The sequence below is a fragment of the Chiloscyllium punctatum genome, chromosome 26 (genome assembly GCF_047496795.1).
Source record: "Chiloscyllium punctatum isolate Juve2018m chromosome 26, sChiPun1.3, whole genome shotgun sequence".
NCBI classification, from domain to species: Eukaryota; Metazoa; Chordata; class Chondrichthyes; order Orectolobiformes; family Hemiscylliidae; genus Chiloscyllium; species Chiloscyllium punctatum.
The window spans coordinates 54,597,885-54,624,673 of NC_092764.1; the positions used below are offsets into that span (position 1 = coordinate 54,597,885).

The following is a 26,789-nucleotide window of genomic DNA, read 5'->3' on the forward strand; positions in this document are numbered from 1 at the left end:
GTACAGCACAGGAACAGGCCCTTTGGCCCACGATGTTGTGCCAAACCTGTATATTCTAACAAAGTTATGTTGCATCCTTTCAAGCACCTCCTTCCTAAACATTTGAATGTCCAACCAGGCCTGAGTGTTTCTCCAAGTGTCTTTGTATAGCTGCAGCATAATTTCTATCATCATGTATTCGAAGTCTTTTGATATTAAGGCCAGCATTCCATTAGCAGCATTTTTGGTTGTTTTTGTAACTATCCATCATATTTTAGTGATCTATGTACATGGAACCCAAAATGTATTTGGACCTCTATTGCTCCTCATTTTCCATCAAGTACTCTGATTTATCTTTAAAACCTTAAAGTACGATTATGATGCCCATGATCCTTTGAAACAGGATATTATAAAATTGTCATCTTTCCAAACATTCAATTTTTTTTTAAGTATTGAATGATATAATGAAGACTTCCTTTATTATTATGCTTTTTCTTAATGTTACGCTAATATAATTGCTTGCATAGTTGTAGGTTCCCACAAAAATGAAAAGTGAAACAAGTGATATCATTTTAAGCTCAAATAAATCAATAAAATTCTACATAAGTAACCATTTGAGAAATTCAGAAATATTTTAAATCTGTTCAGGTCCCAAAGCCAACACATTACCCAATGATGCATTGTATTAGCTGTGCTCAAAATCTTGTTGTGATATCCCATCAGTCCCTGTTTTACATCCATCAGTATTGACATCTCAATATAGTTAATCACTTTTGGATTTGTATCTCAACAACAGAGGAACATTAATCCTCATTAAAGCAACATGTATGAGGCTCATTCCAGCACTGTTATACCTTCTATATCATCATTTTCATCATCTGAATCCACATCGAGCAGCATGTTAATGAGTTCATTGGTTGCTACTTCTGCCAGCATGCTCTTACTTTGCAGTGACTGGACTCCTTTGATGCACATATCCTATTTAAAAATAGGTGATAGTTAAACATCAAGTTTTCCCAATTTTTTTCAAAATACATTTGCATGTATCATGTTAACAAATATTTAGTGAAACAAAAGAAAGGCAACACAGACTAATTATCACAACAATGAATCAACACAATTCCAATGTTACATGATATTTAGTTGATTATACTAATTTTTCCTAAAACAACCTGAACTCTCCATTCCAACTACACTGGGCCTCTTGTATATCCTCTCTTCCGTCAGCGCTATTCACAGATGAACATTCATTACCTCAAATTATGATGAGTTGACAATCAAGGGAATTTAAGACAGCCTGGGGAATGAGAAAGGTTTGTGGAGTAAGTTGTACAATTACAAATCCTCTTGTGCATCCCTGACATTTGTGTTCTCTAACATGTACACCCTTGTTTCCTACCATCGTGTGGTTGTTGCGATATATTAATTTACGTATTGCAGGCTCCCATTCCTGATGAAGAGCTTATGCTCGAAACATCGACTCTCCTGCTCATTGGCTGCTGCCTGACCAGCTGTGCTTTTCCAGCACCACATTTTTTGACTCTGATTTACAGCATCGGCAGTCCTCACTTTCTCCCATTATACCAGGACTGTCAGCAGTTCAATAAATGACTTTCAATGCTTTCTAGCAGCCTATGATTGGGTTTAAATCTTTGACATGTTTAGCATCCACTTGGTGTATTGAGGCTGTTTAAGATTAAAGGGAAGATTTGCAATTACAAATATCACCAAGGTCAATGCTGATCAGAAATTGCTGGGGGAGGCAGGTCACAAGTACTTTGGAATATTCCTTACATTAATGCACTCAGCCTTTAAATAATGCACTTGTTGTTGCTTAAAGGCTGGGTTTTAAGCAGTCGATAGGAGTGAGCACAGAGGCAGGTGGATGCAGAATTTAGTTTCAGAAGTTAACATGCCAGTTTCCAGGCCATTAATACAAATGGAATGGGGAGGGGAACATAGAGCAGTGGGAAGACCACCCACAGGCAAGCAGCAAGAAGCCAATTACGGCTACTTAATGGCTTATTAAGGTCTAATTTAGAGGTCAAGTAGAATTTTCCCAACAACCTCCAAAGCTTCTCCTCTTAGAACTTTGAGACATGGCTGTTTGACTGAAGCACATGCAGTGTGTTTCGGATTTGTTATCTTGCATACAAAGTGTCCTGGCAACAGGATTGCAATGAAAGGAACTGATTTCTTCCAAAACATAGCATTGAAATGCAGAACCATACTGTGAAATGGAGATGTCCATGGTGAGATTTGTCCATATCAGATGTCAATATCTGTGGATGGGGGGGGTGCTGTGTGTGCTTGTTGGTCCGTGGAGTGTGCCAGAGATGGTAGTGCCTGATATCGAAGATTCAGGTCAGGAGGGACAAGCAGCGAAGTGCCAGGTAACCACATTGACTTGCATGTGGGGAATTGTCACTATCTAGTTTCTACCTGGCAGATGAGGGACATGGAAAACTGCAAGTTAATGAGATGAGATTGGGTAATAATGAGATGTTAATGCATGCAAATACACTTCTAACTACTCATTAGCAAGAAACTCTAACAGACAGACCAAAACCCCATAAAATATATTAAGAAGGTAGCCTAGACCGTAACTTTTTCTTATTTTAATGGTAAATGCGAGGTGCTGTGTTCCAGCTACAATTCAACTGGTCAAGCTACTCGATGTTAAGCAAAACACAATTTATTCAAATATTATATTGGAAATACGCCATGAGAAAGAGGAACTTGGAATAACTTACCCCTATTGGAAAACTTAACAGAATAATAGGTTATTTTACTACTAAATAGTAACTTTTCCAATATAGTAACGTTCCACAAAAGTACCCTTGGCAAAAAGGCAAATTCAGAAAACAGATTATCTCATGTGCAATTCTATTCACAAGAAAGAGATACACGCAGCAGCTCCGCAGAGAGAGAGTGTGTAGTAGCTAGGAGAGATTGTCTGCCTTCCAACTCTGCTGAGACCCCAGCAACAACTGCAGGAAGCTAACTAGAAATCCTGGATCTGTAAGAGCTTGACCACACCCTCTCAAGCTGCTTCGAAGGACTCGCAAGTTGTTTATTTTCTCAAACTACTCAGTGCCTGTCCCCCAATCTCTCTTGAAAGGAAATCAAGACAAAACACACCTCTTAAAGCTACAGTATCTTCACACCATTCAACACGGTTAGAAAATGGGACAGATTGTCTTGCCGACTAAAAGCTCTTTGCTGGATGTAGCACACGATTCTCTCAATTTGCTCGCCATGGTTCCCAAGGTTCAGGGCTGGGAAGATTCTACCTGAAGTATCATCAGAGCTTTGTGTAAAAAAGAACTTGCAACTCAAACCATCATCTGATATTTGAACCTGTGCTTGTATAAATAACCTCAGCCATCATATTGATTTAGAGTCATATTTTAAAGGCATTGTACAATTTGTCTATTTATCTTGTAAGTTGTATGTTTTATGCAATGCTTAGACATTAAATGGTTTAAAATATTCAACCTTGAATCTGCTAATGGTACATGGGCAGCAGAATGGGAGTACACATTATGTAAAGTTTGGGAACCATAGGCCTATACCCACTGGTGGAATCCCTCCTTTTAGACTTGTTTCTTCTCCTGACTTGCTTGAAACCACCTCCTTGACAATACTTTTGGTTGCTTCTCCTAATATCTCCTTCTTTAGTTGAGTAACCAGTTTTGTTTGATTCCACACTTTGGGATGACTTCTAGTGTTAAAGGAACAATGCACATTTTTGACAAGTTTCTTGTCTTTATAACCACCAAATCCTGACTCTCAGGCGTATATGAAGTTTTCCATATACTGTAAACGACTTAGCAGTAGCTCTTGTCATGTAAGTAAACAATGCGACAATTTTACGAACTGTATGCTTCCATTAGCAGTCCCAATAAATGCTTAATGTGGTTTTAATAATGTTTTGGTTGGAGAAGGAAGATGGGTCAGCAGAAGACAAGATGTAATCTTAGAAAAGTGCAGAGAAAATCAGCTTGGAAAGGCAGAAAGAAACAATTCATTGTTTGAGTGATTCAACCCCAAAATCATATGAAATACAAGAAATTCAGGGCCTTAGTACAGCATCACAAAGTGCATGAGAAAAATTCTGTTACATTATGCCAATGTCTACAATGATTTGAAAACTACAAAACCCTAGCCCAACCCTTTTGAAAGGAATAGTGATAGACAAGAGAGAGTCCTGCAATTAACTTAATTTCTGTATGCACTCCAATCAGTTTTTTTTTGGTAATTTGTGAACTTCTTGATGTCAATACTGAGGAACAGAATAACAGTACCCATTAAACCGAAAACTGAAATCCAGCTCTCCTAGGTCAGAAGTATATTCAAACAAATCCTAACAAGAAAACAGATAAAAGGTAAAGTGCATACTGATCCAGTCCCACCAATGGGCTCTGTTTAAGAAGACCCTGTACACACAACAGTCTGCTATACCTGTGTACGTTTTAAAAACTCCTCACACGGCCACGGTGTTCCCTCAGGAAATGCACAAAGTGATGTGGTACTTATATCCTGCAGGATCCGATCTATACGATATTCAATAAGGTCATTAATTCTGCAAACCAGCAAATCAATTTCTCCTTCAAGACAGAAACATTAGAATAATTTAAATAAAGGATGAAAAATTCATAATCAGAAATTTAATCCAAAAATGACAAAAGGAAGAAGAACCATTTACAAATCTAGAAATATTGTATTATTTGATATTGGATTAATAGAACATGTAAATGGGGTATATCTATCATCATAATTAAAGACATGTATGCTCTTATGCTGTTCTAACAAAACAAAACCAATTGAAGTTCAAAAATACTATTTACCTAGTTGCATACAATAATATATTGTCTTTACAAAAATATTGCACAACATTTGCCCTAATTTTGCATTCAACCGTTAAGCGATGCCATTTTCCTCAATCCTCAAAGAGTCCTACCCAAAAAAGACCTGGTAATTCATATTAGATTTCACCTTTACCAATGTTGGTACTTTGGAGAATCTCTGGCATCCAGTAAAAGTGATGTTAACACACAGGCTAAGTCATCAATCACACAGAAAAATTCTCACACGCAGCAAAACAGGCAGTAAAATGCATTAATTATCTTTCAGCTTTTATGTTATAGAGAGAAGATCAACATTAGAACACACATATGGAATAAAAGGTAGACATTAATACATCACTAAATATTAAAAAGTATTTTATTATTTTTAAAGGGCATTATCATCATAGAGAAATTTGACATTACACAAATATAAGTTTATCATGAGTCACAGAGTCACAGAGTCACAGAGATGTACAGCATGGAAACAGATCCTTCAGTCCAAATCCTCCATGTCGACCAGATATCCCAACCTAATCTAGTCCATTTGCCAGCACTTGGCCCATATTGCTCCAACCTTTCCTATTCATATACCCATCCAGATGCCTTTTAAACGTTGCAATTGTACCAGCCTCCATCACTTCCTATGGTAGCTCATTCCATACACGCACCACCCTCTGCATGAAAAAGTAGCCCCTTAGCTCCCTTTTATAGTTTTCCCCTCCCACCCTGCACTAGTCTGGACTCCCCCACCCGAGGGAAAAGATCTTGTCTGTTTAACCTATGCCCCTCATGATTTTATAAACCTCTATAAGGTCACCCTTTAGAAGTAAGTATAACTCACAGAATCATAGACGTGTATAAAGATTAAATTACTTACAGTGTGGAAACAGGCCCTTCGGCCCAACAAGGTCCACACCGACCCTCCGAAGAGCAACCCACCCAGACCCATTCCCCTACATTTACCCCTTCACCTAACACTATGGGCAATTTAGAATGGCCAATTCACCTAACCTGCACATTTTTGGACTGTGGGAGGAAACTGGAGTACCCGGAGGAAACTCACACAGACATGGGGAAAACGTGCAAACTCCACACAGACAGTTGCCTGAGGCGGTAATTGAACCCAGGTCTCTGGGGCTGTAAGGCAGCAGTGCTATCCAGTGTGCCACCATGCAGCCCACTGGTTACAACCCAGAAGAAAGCATTGGCCAGTCACGTCTATGCTAGCCCTCAGACGGAGCAATTCACCTCATGCTACTCTCTTGTGTTTTCCCTGTAGCCCCATATTCCCCCCTTTTTAGAAAAAGGTTCAATTCCCTTCTAAAAGCTTCAATTGACCCTGTCTCCACCATACTGTCAGGCAATGCATTCCAGATTCTTACAATTGGCTATGAAGAAAGAAATTCCTCATGCTGCCAATGCTTCTATGCCCAATATTATAAATCTTTGCCCTTTGGCCTCTTGATTTTTCCACCAATAGGAACAGTTCGCCCCACTTCTTTGCTCCAGACCCCTCATGACTTTTCATACCTCTTTCAAATATCCTCTTAATTTTACTCAAGGCTGTAAATTTGATATTAACAACAAAATAGAGGTTTTTAACACAAAATGAAGAAAGAAAATAAAAAAAACAAGTTATCTAAGTATATCACAGTCTGAAAGATTTCAAACATCGGCAAAACAAAAATCACATCTATTCAGCAACAACATTGCTTTACAGTTAATTAAATCCAGAGAAAATTTCCTTCCCTCTCAAATCTGTGAGTTGACTTAACTGCTTCTTTCCAGTATTGGTCCTGTGAGCTGTGAGACTTTTTCCCTTGAGCATTCACACAGCTGAGAGTTTAGACCTATCCAGTTAAAAAGTCAGACAGTATGGAAACAACCCTTCGGTCCAATTAGTCCATGCCGACAATGTTCCCAAACTAAATTAGTCCCACTTGCCTGCAATTGGCTCATTTCTCTCTAAACCTTTCTTAGTCATGTATTTATTCAAATATCTTCTAAATGTTGTAACTGTACCTGCATCCATGACTTCTCCTGGCAATTCATTCCACACACGAACCACTCGCTGTGTAAAAACGTTGCCCTTCATATCATTTTAAAAATTTCTCCTCTCACCTTAAAACTATGCCCCCCAGTTTTGAGCTCGCCCACCCTAGGGAAGCGACCCTTGTTCTGCACCTTAACTATGCCCCTCATGATTATCTGTTCCATCTAAACACTCCTGCTCTGGAAATTTTCACAAACTACAACCCTAACACTTAGATAATTTATTCCCTTAGCTACTCTGAACAAACTCCTTTTTCCAGGAGTAATTATTCTTTCATCCAACTTCAGTCAAGTCTCTTTCAAACTGAACCAAACAGTTTCCCACCATTTAGATTTTTCTAAACTAAAATCAAAACTTGACTATTTGAAACCCAAAACAACGCAAAACTATTTCAATGTTTCCCCACACCTTTCTCATAAAACTCCACAACATAAACATACTTCCATTGCTCGCTGAGCTGGAAGATTCGTTTTCAGACGTTTTGTCACCATGCATCATCAGTGAGCCTCTGGAGAAGCACTGGTGGTTATGGCCTGCTTTTTATTTATGTGTTTGGGTTTCTTTGGGTTGGTGATGTCATTTCTTGCGGTGATGTCATTGTCTGTTCTTTTTCTCAGAGGGTGGTAAATGGGATCCAAGTCAATGTGTTTGTTGATAGAGTTCCGGTTGGAATGCCATGCTTCTAGGAATTCTTGTGCATGTCTCTGTTTGGCTTGTCCTAGGATGAATGTGTTGTCCCAGTCAAAGAGGTGTCCTTCCTCATCTGTATGTAAGGATACTAGTGACATGGGCATAAACCCTCTCAAAACTCAAAAACTTCCACTAACTCACCAGAAGGCCAGCGGTCATCTGCTGGCTTCCACATTCTGGTTTAAAATTATTGTTCTGTAAAGAATGGCCTAATTAATAACTAAATCCCTCCCAAAAATCAATTGAAAAGTTTAAAGTCAAAACCATAAAAATATATAAATATATAAATCACACTTCTCTCATACATTCTGCATTGTTCCTACCAAATTAAAACTCTTATACTTCTCTGCCTTAAATTTAAACTGCCACTTATAATGTAGGGGGTGTGATTTATATATATTTTAGTATTATTGAGCTTTGAGTTTGAATTTTTAATTTCAACTTATGACATATGGGTTTTCTATGAGTTTGAAGGTGTTTAATGATTAGCTTGAATGTATTCTGTAGCCACAGTGATTGGAAGAAAGTACGCAGAACAGAACATCAGGCTTTCTTATGGAATATTCTGTACTTTTTTTTAAGCTTGGGAGAAGCACCTATTGCTTACAGAGGAATCTTTCAGTTTTAGCTTCAGTTTGGGACTGCTCTGCAGAGTCCTTAGCTGAAGATGTATGTGTAAAGCAGTTGTTCCTGAGAAAGGGAGAAGACCACTTAGATTAGGTTTGATTTGATTTTAAAAATTACATCAGAGTTTAATAAATAAGTGTTTGGTTGTGTCAAAACTCTGAAGGTGTTATTTAAAGTTGTGGAAGTTTAATCTCTTGTGTGAAGGCTCCTGGAAGAAGCTATCAGATTCTCCAGACTGGGAGTTGAAGTCACAGTTGGATTAAGTTTATAAAGGTGATGCAGTAGGAGATTGTCTTTAATGTAAGTACTGTTAGGATATATTTTTGAGATTTGTTAAGGAGTGTTTTTGGGATTTTGTAAGGAGCAATTTGGGATTAATTGGATTACATTTTTACCATGCATTTGAAATCTTTAAATTTTTATTACATGCAAATAATTTCATTTATTCTGATTTATCTTCATTTATTTTGTGTAATAAACACCTACTTTCTTGTTAAAACAATGTCTGCTATATTGCATGCTTGTGAATCAGTGAGAGACTAATTCGTTAAATTAAAAATGAACCAAATATGATCTAACAGGCCAGATTTCTGTATTTGATCTAGTCCAGTAATAATATTAGCTGAGATTATAAGACACTTGCCCACCCATTCCATCAAGCTGTCTACGTTCTTCTAAATTTTGGATGTAGGTTTGCTCGCTGAGCTGAAAGGTTCATTTTCAGATGTTTCGTCACCTATTAGGTAACATCTTCAGTGGGCCTCAGGCAAAGCACTGCTGAAAATCCCTGCTTTCTATTTATATGTTTGGGTTTCTTTGGGTTGGTGATGTTATTTCCTATGGTGATGTTTTTTTCCTGTGGTGAAGTCATTTCCTGTTCCTTTTCTCAGGAGGTGGTAGATGGAGTCTAACTCAATGTGTTTGTTGATAGAGTTCCAGTTGGGAATGCCATGCTTCTAGGAATTCTTGTGCGTGTCTTTGTTTGGTTTGTTCTAAGATGGATGTGTTGTCCCAGTCGAAGTGGTGTCCTTCCTCATCCATATGTAAGGATACTAATGAGAGAGGGTCATATCTTTTTGTGGCTAGTTGGTTTTCATGTATCCTGGTGGCTAGTTTTCTGCCTGTTTATCCAACATAGTGTTTGTTACAATCCTTGCACAGTATTTTGTAAATGACATTAGTTTTGATTGCAACCAATACCAATACTCGATGGATGAAACACCAATACTAGATTTCCATATCTAGGGTACTCAATAGTGTCCCCGACAGTGGAGAGAGGAATTGCTGACAGTTACTTCTCAATTTTTTTTCAGTATTTAATTCTACATGTACAGACTGCAGAAGATGTTATCCATTTCATAAGGATAAGGACAGTGAATGTTAATAGTTTTGTCATCATTGTAACTGCAGACTAAAGCATTAAGTGTGGTGAGAAAATCACTAGGAAAACTTGAGAAAATCTCAAATTATTTATCAACTAACCTGGAATAATTTTGACTTTGAACTATAATGTAAATTATGCCATATCAACACGACCAGCTGATAAACACCTCTTCCATGTTCCTTTTCTATCAAGTTAAAAATCACACACCAGGTTATAGTCCAACAGGTTTAATTGGAAGCACTAGCTTTCGGAGCGCTGCTCCTTCATCATGTGGTTGTGACAACCACCTGATGAAGGAGCAGTGCTCTGAAAGCTAGAGCTTCCACTTAAACCTGTTGGACTATAACCTGGTGTTGTGTGATTTTTAACTTTATAAACCCCAGTCAAACACCGGCATCTTCAAACCTTTTCTATCAAGGTATTTATTTGGTGGCCAAGCGTATGTTATGCATATTGCACTATCTTACAAGCTCAAAATGACCTTCCTTACATCAAACGGGATGCAACTGGTATTGTTAGGAATAGAATTTATTACCTAATTTTGCATTAACCTTATCCACAAACAAGTCATTGTTTAATGATGTCCAGTTAAGTGTTACAAGTCCTGGTTGAAAGGCTTCATCAATCTTGTGCACATAAGGTGCAATAAGGGTCTCATAGATCGGCTTAATTCTTGCACGTAATCTGGAGTTCTCTTCTAGCAAGAGCTGAAAGTAATCACAAAAGCTATTAGGTTGCTTGACTTGCTATTTAATATTCAACAAAAAAATGTCATTAGGTTTAGAGTTTCTTGACATAATCGGCAAAGCTTTACTCGGGCCATTATTTTTAAAATCACCCATTATAAGTAATTGAGGCTAAAAAAAAACATTTATTTCACAACAGGGTTGGATAATGTAACAAAATAGAAATATTATGCCGTAATTGTTTTGAACTGTTCAACAAGACAAAATTATAATCAAGAAATCACTCCTGTCTGTTTTTATACATGCTTGATCTCTTTTTGTGCTTGTGCGAAACTTCAGTGCTGAAGCACAGAATACATTGCTTCTGTTGTAAAGTGTCAACATTGTTGTAATCTAGTAGGGTCAAGCAATGACAATTAAGACTAAATGGAACTTGGAAAAAAGATAATCATATGGTGATTAAGGGATAATTGGGTGAGCACTTGACTGGGTATTATATATATATAAGTAATTAGTGTTGTTGGAGTTTATTCAGTGTGAGTAGAAATAAAGCAAAACTCTGCCTCGATAAATGTGTGCCTCGGGGCCAAATGCTGGCAAGTGGGACTAGGTCCGATTGGAATGTCTGGTCACCACAGACAAGTTGAACTGAAGGCTATACAACTCTATAACCAGCAACAACCTCTGGTATTTAATACACATCAGGTATGGTATACCTCAATAGAGATGAAAAGTCCCTCAAGTTTATGCAAATAATGTACCTAACACCAACTTCAAAACTCACGAGTTATACACATCTCCAATTGTCATTTCAAAGTTACAGCATTTTGTCGTTTTCCTTCTAGTTCAATTTGTCAACAAGAGCGACTCCAAACACCAAGATAACAAAGTAGGGACATCAACATGAACCTAACCTCAAACGTTTAAGTTGGCTTACTTCATAATGTGTGATATTACTCTTTTATGTAGCTTGAGGTTTTCTTTGAACTACAGTTTACGTATTTTGGAGTTGTGGTCTCAGGATAAGGGATCAGTTATTTACAACTGAGATGAGTTGAAAGTTCTTTATTCAAAAAGTTGTGAATCTTCGGAATTCTCTACCTTGGGCAAATGTGGCAGCTTGGGTTGTTGAGCATATTCAAGACAAAGATCAACATAGTTTTGGATACAAAGATTACAAATGGATACTAAATGATTGTGCAAGTAGTTGCAGCTGAGGTAGACAATCAGCCACATTCTTGTTGAATAGGGGCCAAAACCTCCTCCCACTTCTGCTTCCTTTGTTTCAACATAATAAATTCAAACAGCACTTGAATTAATTTGAATGAAGTAAATGCAGAGCAGAACTTTCCCATGTGTTGAATTTTGTTTAAGCATCAGAAAACAGATAATGTGTTTCTGCTGGAATGTTTTGGACAATCATTTTGTACAGCAGCATTCATTTATATACATTGCTGCAACTTGTGGAGTGGAGAGAATGCATAATCCTTCATATATTATCATTGTTCCACTTCAGCAGCCATCATGAATACCTGCAGCTTATTGTACATATTTTTCAAAGAATGCCGCTTATGTAGAAGTGCTTTTGCAGTCTGGGGGATCTCTAAACCCATTCGAGCCATGCACTCTGCCTCTCTTATCAAGACTGTAAGATAAGGGTCAAAGTTCACAAACATTTCGCCAGTGTCTGGATGCTTCACCAATAATGATGCCTGGAGACCAAACTGGACCGTTTCCATCTGAAACAGGTTTGCATAGAATAAAAACATCGAAGCAACACTAAATAATATTACCATATTAGCATAAGCTTTTAATTACAAAATGCATCTAAGTGCAAAGAAATCTAACAGCCCTATTGCACTGACAAAACACTAATTTACAATGCATATCATTTTGAAACTAGATCCTGCTGCATTTAGCATTGAAATAATTTATAGACTTTGCCGTTTCAGGGAAGGCTCACCCATTAACAATGTAAAGGCTGATATATACAGAAAGATATTGCACTGGCATTTCATAAAATTCAAAACAAATCTTTTCTTTTCCATGTCCACACAATTCCACCAATGTATCTATCATGGTGTGGGATATAGGTAAATTAATGTTACTTCTGCAATTCTGCAATTCCATCTTACAAAGTAAAATGAACTCACACCAGTGTGTAATTGTTTTAGCCAAGAGCTGAGTCAACAAGAATGGAAACGATGTGGAGGAAATATATAATTGTTTTTGTATTAGCTAAAACAGTATGTCAGAAGGTAGACATTATGGGCAAGTAGATAAGATGTTGTGAGGGGATGAAGTTAAGCTAGATACGCCTGTACAAACAGTAGATATAAACATGTGCTTCCCACTTTTACAAAAACACAGGAACAAACCCCAATTAAAAGGGTCATAGGGATCAGAACGGCCTCGGGAAAGGCACAGATGAAGGGGGTAGATAATGATGAAGAAAGAATATGCCTAACAATGACCTACAGCAGGATGAGGTCAAACAGCCTTGTGAGACCAGAAATAAGCATTTTGTCACAGACAAGGCCGGATAAGGCAAGAGATAAACAGGGGTAATGGGGGCCGGTCTTAGGGAAGTGGACGATGTAAACAGGGGAGGGAGCAGTGTAAAACAATAGACATCAAATCATATAAATGTTGTGGATGAATTGAATTTAGTGTGTGTATGTCCCTTGCCTTGTAGGGAAGTGGACATCACACCCACTTGCAAGTGTAAAATAAATGGCACTACTGATTCAGATCTTGTCTCGGACTGAAATTATTGAAGTGAGTGGGCTTTGTTTCTCACAATTGGGGGCTGACCGGGATTTTCTTCCATCACCGGGGGGAGTGGCTGGCCTTGGACACTGGGAAGACGCGTCCCGTTCCCCATTGAGGAGCAGTCTCGTGTCCTGGTTTGGTCTGCTCCCTTGGGCGACTGGTACAAATCCCACAAGAGAGACATCTGAATCAGACAGTGATAGGAGCTCAATAGACAATACGGCACAAAGGGGCCAGGCAACTCTGTGCACAGACCAAGGTAAGAAATCTGACTTTTAAGTATTGCCTTGGTGGCCGGGATTGAGTTTTAGTAGTTAATAAGGGACTAACGAAGGAACTCAATATGGGTTGTGCCGTGGGTAAGGAAAAAGCCTCCGGGAAAACAAAAGAAGGAAAAAGCAATGGAATTGGAGGCAGGGTCCCTTACAACATACCTCCAGAAAGTTCTTTGGGGAGGATGTTGTGGAATTGGCAAAATAATACTTGTACAGGGGAAAAAGATGATTAAATATTGTTGCTTCATATGGACTAAGGAATCCATTCTTCGTCCCGCCTCTTTTGGCCAAAATTCAGGTCGGACAAAGACTGGGTTTGTAAATATCTGAATTTATTTGTCAATGAGTGTGAGAGAGAGAGAGAATGAAGAGAGCTGTACAGCTGGTAGAAAGTTTAACCCTTTGTGATTTGGTTTGAATGCACATTTGTTTGTTGGTGATTGAATGTTTGCGTTTTATTCCCTGGAGCTTGAGTTCCAGGACTGTTTTGAATCTGATTCTTATTATGGAAACTTAACATGATTTCTTTAAAGGTTAAGGATTCTATAGAGATTATGAAAAAGAAAAGAATGATACCTCCTGTTCTTCTTACAGGTCATGACTGCCTTACTATCAGTTTCTAACGAATCTCTTTTATCTTTACATAAAAGCGATTTATGGAGGACAGTTGAAGTTTCAGTTCAACATTAGATTGTAGTAAAAACAAGATCCTATGGTTAATATCTGTGACCTGGGATTCGGCCATTGTTCATGCATTAGAAGTTCTTTTTTTAAACTTGAATAGACAAATAATTTTAAGGCAGCTCTGATTATTTCACGACCTATAGTATTGTAATTGAGCAATGATTGGTCAGGACTACTTAAGAAAACTAATTTTGGATTTAAATTAAGGGACTAAAACTGGGTGATTACAGTGGATTTCAAAATTGAGAACTGTATGCATTTTACATTTTTAATATTAAATACTGAATAAATGAATGTAAATATATAAATATATTTACAAGTTTGGAACAGGCTTTAAAGTTAGTCAAGCATGAATTGATGAATTGGTGTTTGAAGTTATGGGGAGCTAGAAATATTGCAATATTTCTTTAAAAAAAAAAGAAAAAGGGGAAGAATGTAATGACTTATCCCCTTCGGGAGGTACCAATAGGGGACAAAGAGATTGGGTTTGTAAGTGCCCCCCTCAGCAGTGGGGAGGTCAGAACATTTAAAAAAAAAAGAAATGAAGGTCCTGGTTCAGGATCCGGTAGGGTTGTCTGAACAAACTGATCAATTTTTGGGGCCCAGTCTGTATACCTGGGCTGAGTTAATGTCTATTTTGAATATACTATTTACTGGGGAAGAAAGGGGACTTATATGGGGAGCAGCCATTAAAATATGGGACAGGGAACACCCCATTGGAGATGGGGATGCTGGACAGGGAGAGGTGAAGTTTCCCCTCAGAGACCACCAGTGGGAAAATCAAAACCCGGAGCATAGAGAAGAAATGAAGGAATTGAAAGACCTGATTCTAAAAGGTATAAGAGAGGCAGTTCCGAAGTCACAGAATTTGACTAAAGTCTTTGAAGTTAGACAGGAGAAAGATGAGACTCCTTCAGCTTTTTTTTTTGCAGAGATTAAGAGACTCAATGTGGAAATATTCTGGAATGAATCCTGAGAACCCAGTGGCACGGGGTCTTTTGAAAGTACATTTTTGTGACAAAGGAATGGCCAGACATACAGAGAAAGATACAGAAGATAGAAGGGTGGAGTGAAAAGCCATTAGATGAATTGTTAAGAGGGCACAGAAAGTGTTTGTAAAGAGAGAGGATGAGAGACAAAAACAGAAGGTGAAAATGATGGTAGCTGCGGTTGATGAGGTAGTTAAGAAAAGAGTAGAACCAATAGTGACCAACCGGAGGGGTGGGTGGCAGCATGTTGGGCAGAGAGGACAAGGGGGAACATTTGATAGAGGGTTCGAGCGACAGGGGCAGAGCTGGAGGTTTCCACAGGCAGGATGCTATTATTGCGGAAAGATAGGGCACTTTAAGCGGGAGTGTCCTGCTCTGAAAAGGGAAGAGAGGGCAATTCCGCTTATGAATTTTGATTAAGAATAGGGGTGTCAGGGGTTCCTGCCCCCGGGGATCCACCAAGAACCCTTGATAAACCTGAAGGTGGGACCCTGTGGGGAAGAGGTAGTCTTCCTAGTAGATACGGGGGCAGCACGGTCATCGCTGAATTTTAAACCAAAGAAAGTAGGAATGTCAACACGGTCAATTACTGTTTTGGGGGTAAAAAGGGGAAGGATTTACTGTTCCAGTATTTGAACCTATGATGATAGAAGGTCCTAAGGATAGGGTCACAGGGGAACTGTTGTATATCCCTGATATAGGAAGTAACTTATTAGGGAGAGATTTAATTATCCTCTTAGGACTGGGGATTGGAATTCAGGAAAAAGAATTAGTTGTACAAAAGGCAATGTTAACAGAGGATGTGGAGAGAGAGATAGACCCTATTGTATGGGCTAGGGAAGGGAATTGTGGAAAACTACAGATCCCTCCCCTTGAAGTAAATTTTAAAAAAAAGGAAAGGGGATGTTGTTTGTGAGCGACAATATCCCATTTCCATAGAAGGTAAACGAGGACTGCAGCCAGTAATTGAAGGATTGATTAGAGATGGACTGTTGGAGCCATGTATGTCTCCTTATAATACCCCAATTCTACCAGTACGGAAATCCGATGGAACTTATCAATTGGTGCAGGATTTGAGAACATTAAATCGAATAGTACAGATCAGGCACCCAGGGTGCCAAACCCCTCTACGTTATTAAGTGAGATCCCTCATGACCACAAATGGTTTAGTGTGATAGATTTAAAGGATGCCTTTTGGGCTTGTCCCTTGGCAGGGGAAGGTAGGAATCTGTTTGCCTTTGAGTGGGAAGACCCTAAGGCAGGACAGCAACAGCAATACCAGTGTACTGTGCTTCCCCAGGGGTTTACGGAATCCCCGAATTTATTTGGACAGATGTTAGAACAAATATTGGAGAAATTTAGCAGCCCCGAGGGGACTACCCTGTTGCAGTATGTAGACGACCTTTTAGTAACAGGAAAAAGAAGAGAAAGAGTAGTAGAAGCCACTAACAAATTATTGAATTTCCTGGGTCAGCAGGGACTGAGGGTATCTAAAAACAAACCACAATATGTGGAGCGAGAAGTGAAATACTTGGGACATTTAGTTAGTGAGGGAAAGCGAAAGATAAGCCCGGAACGGATAGAGGGAATAGTGGGAATGCCGCTGCCCAGCACTAAACGGGAGTTACACAAATGTTTGGGTCTCACGGGTTATTGCAGATTGTGGATTGATTCCTATGCACAGAAGACTAAGAAATTATATCTCAAACTATTAGAGGGGGGAACCAAAATGTCTAAGTTGGGATGATGAGGCAAAAGAGATCTGATCCATGCCCCTGTGTTAGCCTTACCTTCCCTAGATAAACCTTTCCACCTCTTTGCTACCGTGGATAAGGGAGTGGTTTTGGGAGTATTAACCCAGAGGTGGGGAAGGAATTAGTACATGAAGAATTGATTAAACTGGTCTTGGAGTCCCTATTACTTCCCCGAGAAATAGCAGTAGTGCATGTAAATGGTCATCAGAAAGGAAATGAACCAGAGGTTAGGGGAAATAGATTAGCTGCTGAAGTGGCGAGGGAAGCCGCCCTGAACCCACAAGAAGTGGTGATTCATTCCCTAATACCTACTGTCCCAGGTCCTATGGAAGCTCCTATATTTACTGAAAGCGGAGAAAAAGAATTGAGAGATTTAGGGACTGTAAAAACAGCAGACGGGCATTGGATGTTACCTGATGGAAGGGAAATGTTAAACAAAATGATGATGCAAGACATTATGGCTGTCCTACACCAAGGCAGCCATTGGGGAGTACAAGCAATGTGTGATTTGGTTCTTAGGGAATATGGATGTAAAGGAATATATACAATTGCTAAACAAATATGTGAGGGATGTATCATATGCAGAAAGGTAAATAAGAAAGTCTTGAGAAAACAGACCCCAGGAGGAAGAGACCCAGGACTGAGACCTTTCCAGAGTATACAAGTAGATTATACTGAACTCCCCAGGGTAGGCAGACTAAAATATATGCTAGTCATAGTAGATCATTTATCTGGTTGGGTTGAGGCATACCCCCTAGCTACCGCCACTGCGAGTGGAGTGTCTAAAACAATATTGGAGCACATAATTCCCCTATATGGGCTCGTGAACCATATTGATTCCGACCAAGGAACTGACTTTACCTCTAAAGTGTTATGGGGGGGTAATGAAAGGGTTGGGAATTTCCTGGGAGTTCCATACTCAATGGCACCCGCCATCATCGGGAAGGGTTGAGAGAATGAACCAAACACTCAAACGACAGCTCTCTAAACTGATAATAGGAACCAGACTCCCTTGGATCAAATGTTTACCTATAGCTCTCTTGCAGTACGAACAGCCCCAAGGAAAGATTTGGGACTATCCCCCTATGAAATCTTATTTGGATTACCTTACTTGGGAACGAATGGAGAATTGCCAAGTCCCGAAACTAAAGATTTGTTTTTAAAGAAGTATATACTGGGTTTGTCCTCCTCTTTGTCTTTCCTCAGGAAACAGGATTTATTGGCACAGACTCCACCCCTTGAATGCACCATTCATCCCATCCAGCTGGGAGATTGAATCTTAGTAAAATCATGGACAGAGACTAAATTGCAGCCGGACTGGGAAGGGCCATACCAGGCTCTTTTGACCCCTGAAACAGCGATAAGGACAGCAGAGAAAGGCTGGTCTCACTACACTCGGATCAAAGGGCGAGTGGACCCTCCAGTTGAGGAAGAAGTCTGGACAGCCGAATCAACGCAAGATTCGCTGAAACTCAGGCTAAAGAGACTTTGAGTAACTGATTATACAGTGGCGACGCGAGCGCGGGATTATTTCTGTAAGATTGTATATTCAGCATGATGTTTAGAATACTGGGAATGCTGCTAGAGATATGATGCTAGCCCTTTTAGTATTGGGATTTTGTCAAATATCATTTTCATATGTATTATTAACGGTCCCCAAGTCTGATAATCCACAAGTAATAGACGCTGATGTATGCAGCTTAGTAAATTGTGGGGATGTAGATAATCAGAGACAGTACCGCAGCTCTGAGATACATCTTAAGTCCTATGGAGATGGCCTTGGGGATGGTATTTAGTATAATGGTCTCGTCACAGTACACCAGGCCCCCTTCCGACTAGCTCGCGATTGTCCCGATAAAAAGTGTAACCCAATATACCTAACGATAAGGAAAACCACATGGCACGAAACAATCCTGGTGGGGGGGGGGGGGTGCACCTATGACATACAATGAAATGAAATGTTTGGGATAGAAATGAAAGCAAATGGGAAGGATTTCTTGGGCTATTGTTTCCGAATTCGTGTAGGACAGGGAAAACGGGTAGAACTACTGGGTAATAAGATACAATCTTTCACCCCTCCCACTGATCCTAAAGTAGTAAAATTATAGAGGTAAAGGACTTGAAACAGACCATTGAAATAGAAACTGGGTACGGAGATGCAAATGTCTGGGTTGAATGGGTAAAGTATACTGTGAAAAGTCTGAACAAAAGCAATTGCTATGCATGTGCCTCCGGTTGGCCAGTGGCCCAGGTGGTTCCCTTTCCGCTCGGGTGGAAGCGAGACAGGAAGGGCATGAAATGTATGATAGCCCTGTATCAGGATGAGACTGCGTGGAATGATAGGAATTGTACCTCCCTATCACTGATGTTCCCTCCCTTGGAGAAGAAAGATGTAAAAGTTCCCCCCCTGTTTTCTGCCACAGTTGGAAATCACACGTCGTGTGTGCGTAGACGAGGTACAAGTCAGTCGAAAGATTTGGGGGAGCTGAAATTATGTACAGAGATTAAGAATGTAACCGAAATGGAGAAGGGAGGGAACTACTCAGCTCTGAAGGTTCCCCGAGCGGATCTGTGGTGGGACTGTGGAGGCAAAATATTGAGACCCACGCTACCTCCAGATTGGAGAGGGATATGTGCAATTGTACAATTGGCAATTCCATTTACCCTGGCATTTGAGAAGGAAAAGATAGGAGGGAAAAAGGGAAGGGGTAAGAGATTACTATTAGACACTTCTTTCGATGACAGGATTTATCTCGATTCGGTAGGAGTCCCTAGGGGGGTACCTGATGAATTCAAGGCTTGTAACCAGATTGCAGCAGGCTTTGTGTCAGCTCTCTTTTGGTGGGTAACAATTAATAAAAATGATCATACCCTGTATACGAGGGCTCACCCAAAGACTGATTGAAACAGCCTTGATGAAACAGGTGCCCCTAAAAGAAAAATGCAGAAGATAACAAATGGTAATTAAAGAAAAGGGGGAAATTGTGGGATATAGGTAAATTAATGTTACTTCTGCAATTCTGCAATTCCATCTTACAAAGTAAAATGAACTCACACCAGTGTGTAATTGTTTTAGCCAAGAGCTGAGTCAACAAGAATGGAAACGATGTGGAGGAAATATATAATTGTTTTTGTATTAGCTAAAACTGTATGTCAGAAGGTAGACATTATGGGCAAGTAGATAAGATGTTGTGAGGGGATGAAGTTAAGCTAGATACGCCTGTACAAACAGTAGATATAAACATGTGCTTCCCACTTTTACAAAAACACAGGAACAAACCCCAATTAAAAGGGTCATAGGGATCAGAACGGCCTCGGGAAAGGCACAGATGAAGGGGGTAGATAATGATGAAGAAAGAATATGCCTAACAATGACCTACAGCAGGATGAGGTCAAACAGCCTTGTGAGGCCAGGAATAAGCATTTTGTCACAGACAAGGCCGGATAAGGCAAGAGATAAACAGGGGTAATGGGGGCCGGTCTTAGGGAAGTGGACGATGTAAACAGGGGAGGGAGCAGTGTAAAACAATAGACATCAAATCATATAAATGTTGTGGATGAATTGAATTTAGTGTGTGTATGTCCCTTGCCTTGTAGGGAAGTGGACATCACACCCACTTGCAAGTGTAAAATAAATGGCACTACTGATTCAGATCTTGTCTCGGACTGAAATTATTGAAGTGAGTGGGCTATGTTTCTCACAATGGTGTTCCAGAGGTTTTTTTTAATAGAAATTATAGAACATAATTACAGAGTTAAAGGCAGGATTCTTGGCAGTGTGGAGGAACAGAGAGATCTTGGAGTCCATGTAAATAGATCCTCCACAAGTTGTCACCCAGGTTGATAGAGTTGTTAAGAAGGTGTATGGTGTGTTGGCTTTTACTAGCAGGGGAATTGAGTTTCAGAGCCACAAGGTTATGCTGCAGCTCTATAGAGCCCTGGTTAGACCACACTTGGCATATTGTGTTCAGTTCGGGTTGCCTCATTATAGGAAAGATGTAGAAGCTTTACAGAGGGTGCCAAGGAAATTTACCAGGATGCTGCCTGGATTGGAGGGCATGTCTTATGAAGATAAGTTGAGGGAGCCAGGGCTTTTCTCATTGGAATGAAGATGGATGAGAGGTGACTTGATAGAGGTGTACGAGATGTTGAGAAGCATAGATAGAGTGGATAGCCAGAGATTTTTTCCTGGGATGGAAATGTCTATCACGGGGTGGTGTAATTTTAAGGCAATTGGAGGAAGGTTTAGGGGAGCTGTCAGAGGTATTTTCTTTACACTGAGTGTGGTGATCGCATGGAATGCACTGCTGGCAGTGGTAGTAGACTCAGATACCACTTGGGGCGTTTAAGCAACTCTTGGAGAGGCACGTGGAAGATAGTACAATGAAGGGTATGTAGGTTCGTCTGACCTTAGAGTGGGATGAAAGGCTGGCACAACATCAAGGGCCAACAGGCCTGTACTGTGTTCTATGTTCTACGTGTGTTCTATAAATTTAAGTTAACTTGCTCAGTAATTTTTCCTGAGATTAAAAACTTAATGCTAACAAAGTAAATAAAATATCCAGCACTTCTAGGAAAATGGGAAAAGGTTGGACTGGCCACTAATTCAGCATGTAAACAAACAACATTAATTAATTACATATAGAAGAATCAACCTTGAAAGAAGATGCAGAGGTGATCTGATTAAAATACTCAAGATTATAAATAGATTCAATCAGGTAAATAGATACAGAGGGTAATATCTTCCAAGCCCATTAACGACCTGGGCAATAGAAAGAAATTTGGGAAAGTTGCAATCCCGTGAACAGCTTCTCAATGTTAAGAGTATTGTCACATCCAGACCAATACCTGGGTCTCAGGATTAGCAGTCCAGGATAATACCACTAGGCCATTGGGTAGTGGCCAGTGTTGTAGCTGTACTGGAATTAGAGATGCAACAGGTTCTCAAGCACAGGTCTTCAGGATTATGTAACAAATACACTGTATGTGCTTCAATCAAATTAAGGGGGAGGTGATGGCCTAGTGGTATTATTGCTGGACTCTTAATCCAGAGATTCAGATAGCGTGCTGGGGACCTGGGTGTGAATCCCAGATGGTAGAATCTGAATTCAATTCAAATCCAGAATTAATAGTCTAATGATGACCTGTCATCATTACGTTTATGACCTAATGATTTCATGTCTATTGCCAGGAAAAGCCCATCTGATTCACTAATGTCCTTAAGTGAAGTCACTACATGTATCTCTAGACCCACAGCAATATGATTGACCCTTAATTACCCTCTGGGATGGGCTTTAGATGCAGGCCTGGCCAGCAATACCCTCATCCATGAATGAATAAAAAAAAGCCATATCTCAATGTCTAAGGGGTATAGTCCTCAATCAAGTCAAAGGGTGCTTCTCAGTCAGAGATTGTGCATCTCGATGCTGGGCAAGACTAAACTAAGGGCTGGGATTGATGCTGTAATGATGAGAGTAGATGTAATTCCAGGTTCTTTTCGGGAACCTGTGGAGGATCAGTACTGATGGGCTCAACGGATAATGCCAAGAGTAAAGGGACCTGGAGGTTCCAAGCTGAGACTGAGGCTCAGTGTGTTAAGAGTGATCTATGTTGCCTTCCATATTCTGTTGACTCCTAAATGCAAGCTGAGTGGGTGGGGTCAGCTTTTCTTTCTTTTTCAGCACACAGGCTCCACTTGTGAGCAACAGGAGAGACTTCAAGGGACATATGATTGAGCTAGCACCTACACAGTTCAAGTTAAAATAATCTGTAATTAATGCAGCATGCAAGTGAAATGCATGCATTGCGAAACTGTAGTGTGCAAATGCTGGTCACAAACAATCTTCGCCAAGCTGGAGATAATCAGCTCTGTGAAGTTGAAGTAATTAAATACGGCTTTAAAAGTTGCATCTGAGGGCCACAAAGCACAAAGATAAGGCAAGACCTCAAGCTGCACAGGGGCATGAAACTGATTCAGTCTCATAATATAGAGCACAAATGTGTGCTAATGTTCTTAGATGAAATGATACCTTTCTTGGGTGATGTGTCTAGGAGGACAAGATCTTAGTACCTTGAACTGTCTCTTTGTGACATGACAGGTGCTGCAGTCGTTGGAATAAAGCTCTACATTAAAGCTTCAAAGAGGTATCCCAAGGCCCTCCCTGCTGGTGTTTTCCATGTCCCAGTGCATGGCAGAGTTTGCTAAACTGCCATTTAAGTGATGAGAATGCTGATTGCCCACAATACCAGGGACCTGTTCTTATGTTCTAAGTGTTCAGTGCAATCACATAGGTTCATTGCAAACATGACTGATCCAGCTACAGCAGAGGTTATCGTTGCTGTTGCTGTGGTGCAACATAGGAACAGTGGAGGACCAGCTGCTCCTAGAAGCCCAGGACCATCAGGAGCCTCCAGCAGCTGCTGAATAACCCACATGGTGGGATCACATAAAGGTCCCCTCAGGATGCACAAGAGGTACAGGAGGGTCTGAGACGTTTGTCCACGATGTCAGTTCCTCTGGAAGAGTGGGGGCAAGTGTCACTGCAGACGGAGCATGTCCCGGACACTGTCACAGAACTATGCCAGCTGCTGGAGTGAAACCTGTGACATGGAAGCGTGGGTGGCCATCTTATCCCAGAAGCCATCAAGGTGACAGCTAGAATTATGCAATTGTGTCCTTCAAAAGAGCCACTAGGACCTGTGTGAGCTCTCAATCCTCAATAAACAGATGGAGAAAGGTTAGTATAGACACAACTGTGTCAGATCACACCAACTCATCTTGAGGAAAGACATTCTGGCTATTGAGGGAGTGCAGCGTAGGTTCACGAGTCAATTCCTGGAATGGCAGGATTACCTTACACTGAAAGACTGGAGCGACTGGGCTTGTATTCCCTTGAGTTTAGAAGACTGAGGGGGATCTGATTGAGACATATAAGATTATTAAATGATTGGACATTCTGGAGGCAGGAAACATGTTTCCGCTGATGGGTGAGTGCCGAACCAGAGGACACAGCTTAAAAATACGGGGTAGACCATTTAGGACAGAGATGAGGAGAAACTTCTTCACCCAGAGAGTGGTGGCTGTGTGGAATGCTCTGCCCCAGAGGGCAGTGGAGGCCCAGTCTCTGGATTCATTTAAGAAAGAGTTGGATAGAGCTCTCAAGGATTGTGGAATCAAGGGTTATGGAGATAAGGCAGGAACAGGATATGATCAAGGATGATCAGCCATGATCATATTGAATGGTGGTGCAGGCTCGAAGGGCAGAATGGCCTACTCCTGCACCTATTGTCTATTGTCCCTGTGATGACATCAGTGTCACAACCCGGACCGTAGGCTTTGGCCTAGAAGAATGACAGCAGTTTTCCAAGGAGGAAGATGAGGACATTGAATGGGAGGAACATTGCTTTCTGTATGATATAGCACAGTAGCTTTGGCTGTTACAAGCCAGACAGGATTTAATTGACACCGGTTCTAGTAGATCTGAGCTGGGTGCAGTGATCATTCACTGATTGTGAATTTGTTGTTGTTCTGAAGGCAAGCAGTCTATTTCCATTTCCAGTGAAACTTCTGTTTGTTTGTTATTCAGTTTGCCACTGCTGAATAAAGTGAATGCTTCAAAACATTTGAAGCCTTTCCTGTATGTGATGGTCCTACATTGAACAATGATAAGATGCTAGACCTTGGAAGAGGGTGGCACTGACTTAGATGGGCTTGTAAAATGGGATTGGGCCGATTAAATAAGCTGTGTGGCTTGGTTCATAAACAGTGATAGATATGAGAATATGCAGTTGTATGGGCAATCAAGTGTCAGCCATGCTATCTGTGCTCTGAGAAGTGTTAATTTGTGATTGCTCTCCCACTACATGCACAGTAAAGGGCAACTCCAGACTGCATGCTTTATTGGGTGTGCAGCTAGGTTCAAAGATCGTGCCAGTGTCAGGGATCACATGGAAGTGGCAAAAAGGGAGCACCTTAGGGAGGAGTTATTTGGAGATGAATTGCCCTTGCAGGAGAGAACTCTCCATGAAACTCATCCAAAATGATAGCTGCTTTCTTTGATTCAGACAAGAAAAACTATTCCCTTTACTTGGGAGTCAACAATAAGTGGATATGAAGTTAAAATTAGACAATTTTGAAGAAAAATATTGAAGTACTTCCTCAAACAAAGGGCAGTAGGAATATGGAACTCTCTCCCCAGAAAGATGAGAGGACAATTAGAGTTCCAAAGCTAAAGAAATCAAAAGGTTTGAGATTAAGTAATAAATTGAGTGAGGTACAGGTTGGTCATTATGGCTCAAAAGGCAAAAGACTTTTTCTTGTTCCTACTTTCTGATTACAATTTAATATTTGTCAAGGAGCCCTAAGTTGTTTAAAGCTCCTACATTGGTCATTATTCAAGGGGTAAGACCGAATATAAATGTTGTATATGTAAATTTGAACACCATACATGGGATCAATTGGACTACGTTCAACATATGTTACAAGATATATATGTTACCTGTTGCATCCATGCTCTATGATAAAGTACTTCATACTCTACCAAAACTCTAGCTACTTTATTATAGCTGCGGATGATCCTCTTTGCATCGGCACTCTGCAGGACACCAGTCCTTTGCTCAAACAGCAACATGGGCTCCTGTATACGTCTGAAGAGCTGCTGAGCCCAAATTATTTTCCCAGCTACTGGAGGAAAGTCACGTGGTATTGGAGGATCAGCCTTCTGTTTTGTGTAAATTAGGGATACAAGATCGACATCTTTACTGTAGCTGTGCAGAAGTTTTTGAAATTGCTTCTCAATTCCTAGATATGGTATTCCAAGTCTGAAAGACACAGAGGTGATGGCCATATGTTTGAATAAAACACATCACTTCACCAGTCATTACTGAATGAGGTCAATCACAACACAGTCTTTTGAGTTGGCTGTGGCTTACACTCCAGTGTAATCATCACTGCAGGCTCTGAAATTGATCAATACAATGTGCAAAGGATTTTGTCTCAAAAAAGCACTAAGAAATAGAGCTGAAGTCAGTGTACATCAGTCATTCTGTCAAGGATAAAAGTTATAGTTCAGAAAACAAGTCACCAGGCAACTTTCTTACTCCAAACCGTTTCTAAATCAGTGGTTGTGAAAACCATAAGGCTAGAAAGTGCAAAAGGCAAATCTCCATAGTACTTGCAGATTGGGAAGCATTTATTGAATAAGTTATGTTGTCTACAGCACTTTTAAAAGAATATGGAAGGATACAGATTCTTCAAAGGCACAGTGACATGTTCAGACTTACTTTTCAAACTTCACCAAAAATGACAAGGCCTTCTGAGTGGTTGAGATACTGTCAAGAGTGGTATCCAGGAGCTGTTTTATTTCAGCCTGTCAAATTAAAGGTAAGAATGTTGATATAACCTGCACACTTATGTACTTTAAACATATTTCTTTTGTATGCCCATATCATTTACTACACCAAGCAAAGTACAACAACCACATAATCTACTAGACCATGCTTGAGGTGACTGAATCTGGGGACTGGCCACATGGGATTTTTGATCAAATCTTATGCATGCTGAAATTAGCTAGATTTTAAGCAAATAATCTTACACACTAGATTGTAAGATAATTCATCTTAAATGCTTTTCAGAGCATTCTGTATTGTTTCTTAAACTGCTGCTAGGAGTAGACAGCACTGACTTTATTATTAAACCTGCCTCATGCCAATTCACTGGGAAGTGAGTTTAACAAGTAATCAAGTGAAATGTGTGCAAATGTCTTTTTTCTCACTGTGGGATACTGATCTTTAGACATCATTAGGAGAGTGGTCTGAGAAGCGGAACAAGAAAATGATCTTGATTAAAAATCCAAAAATGTAAAATAGACATTGTAAATAATCACACATCAGTACACACACCATGCAGTTACAGTTTGATTTTCTCTGCATGAGGTGGGGGCTTTTCGAGGGGGAGGTGCGGTGGGGAGGTGGTAGGGTTTGGATGGACTTGGCTGCGTGTGGAGGTTAAAGCTCTGAAAAATAGCAGCATGTGGGAAATCCAGGAA

The 26,789-nt window shown here is 40.1% G+C and overlaps 1 protein-coding gene across 1 annotated transcript in view; it reads right to left on the minus strand.

Annotated features, from left to right (window-relative positions):
- Positions 1 to 26,789, minus strand: part of LOC140453242 (dynein axonemal heavy chain 5-like) — a 293,833-nt gene that overhangs the window by 194,331 nt on the left and 72,713 nt on the right. The window contains 6 exon segments of the mRNA XM_072547816.1: positions 834 to 957; positions 4,444 to 4,589; positions 10,119 to 10,290; positions 11,802 to 12,008; positions 25,242 to 25,563; positions 26,026 to 26,111. Coding sequence (XP_072403917.1) covers positions 834 to 957; positions 4,444 to 4,589; positions 10,119 to 10,290; positions 11,802 to 12,008; positions 25,242 to 25,563; positions 26,026 to 26,111 — 1,057 coding nt within the window.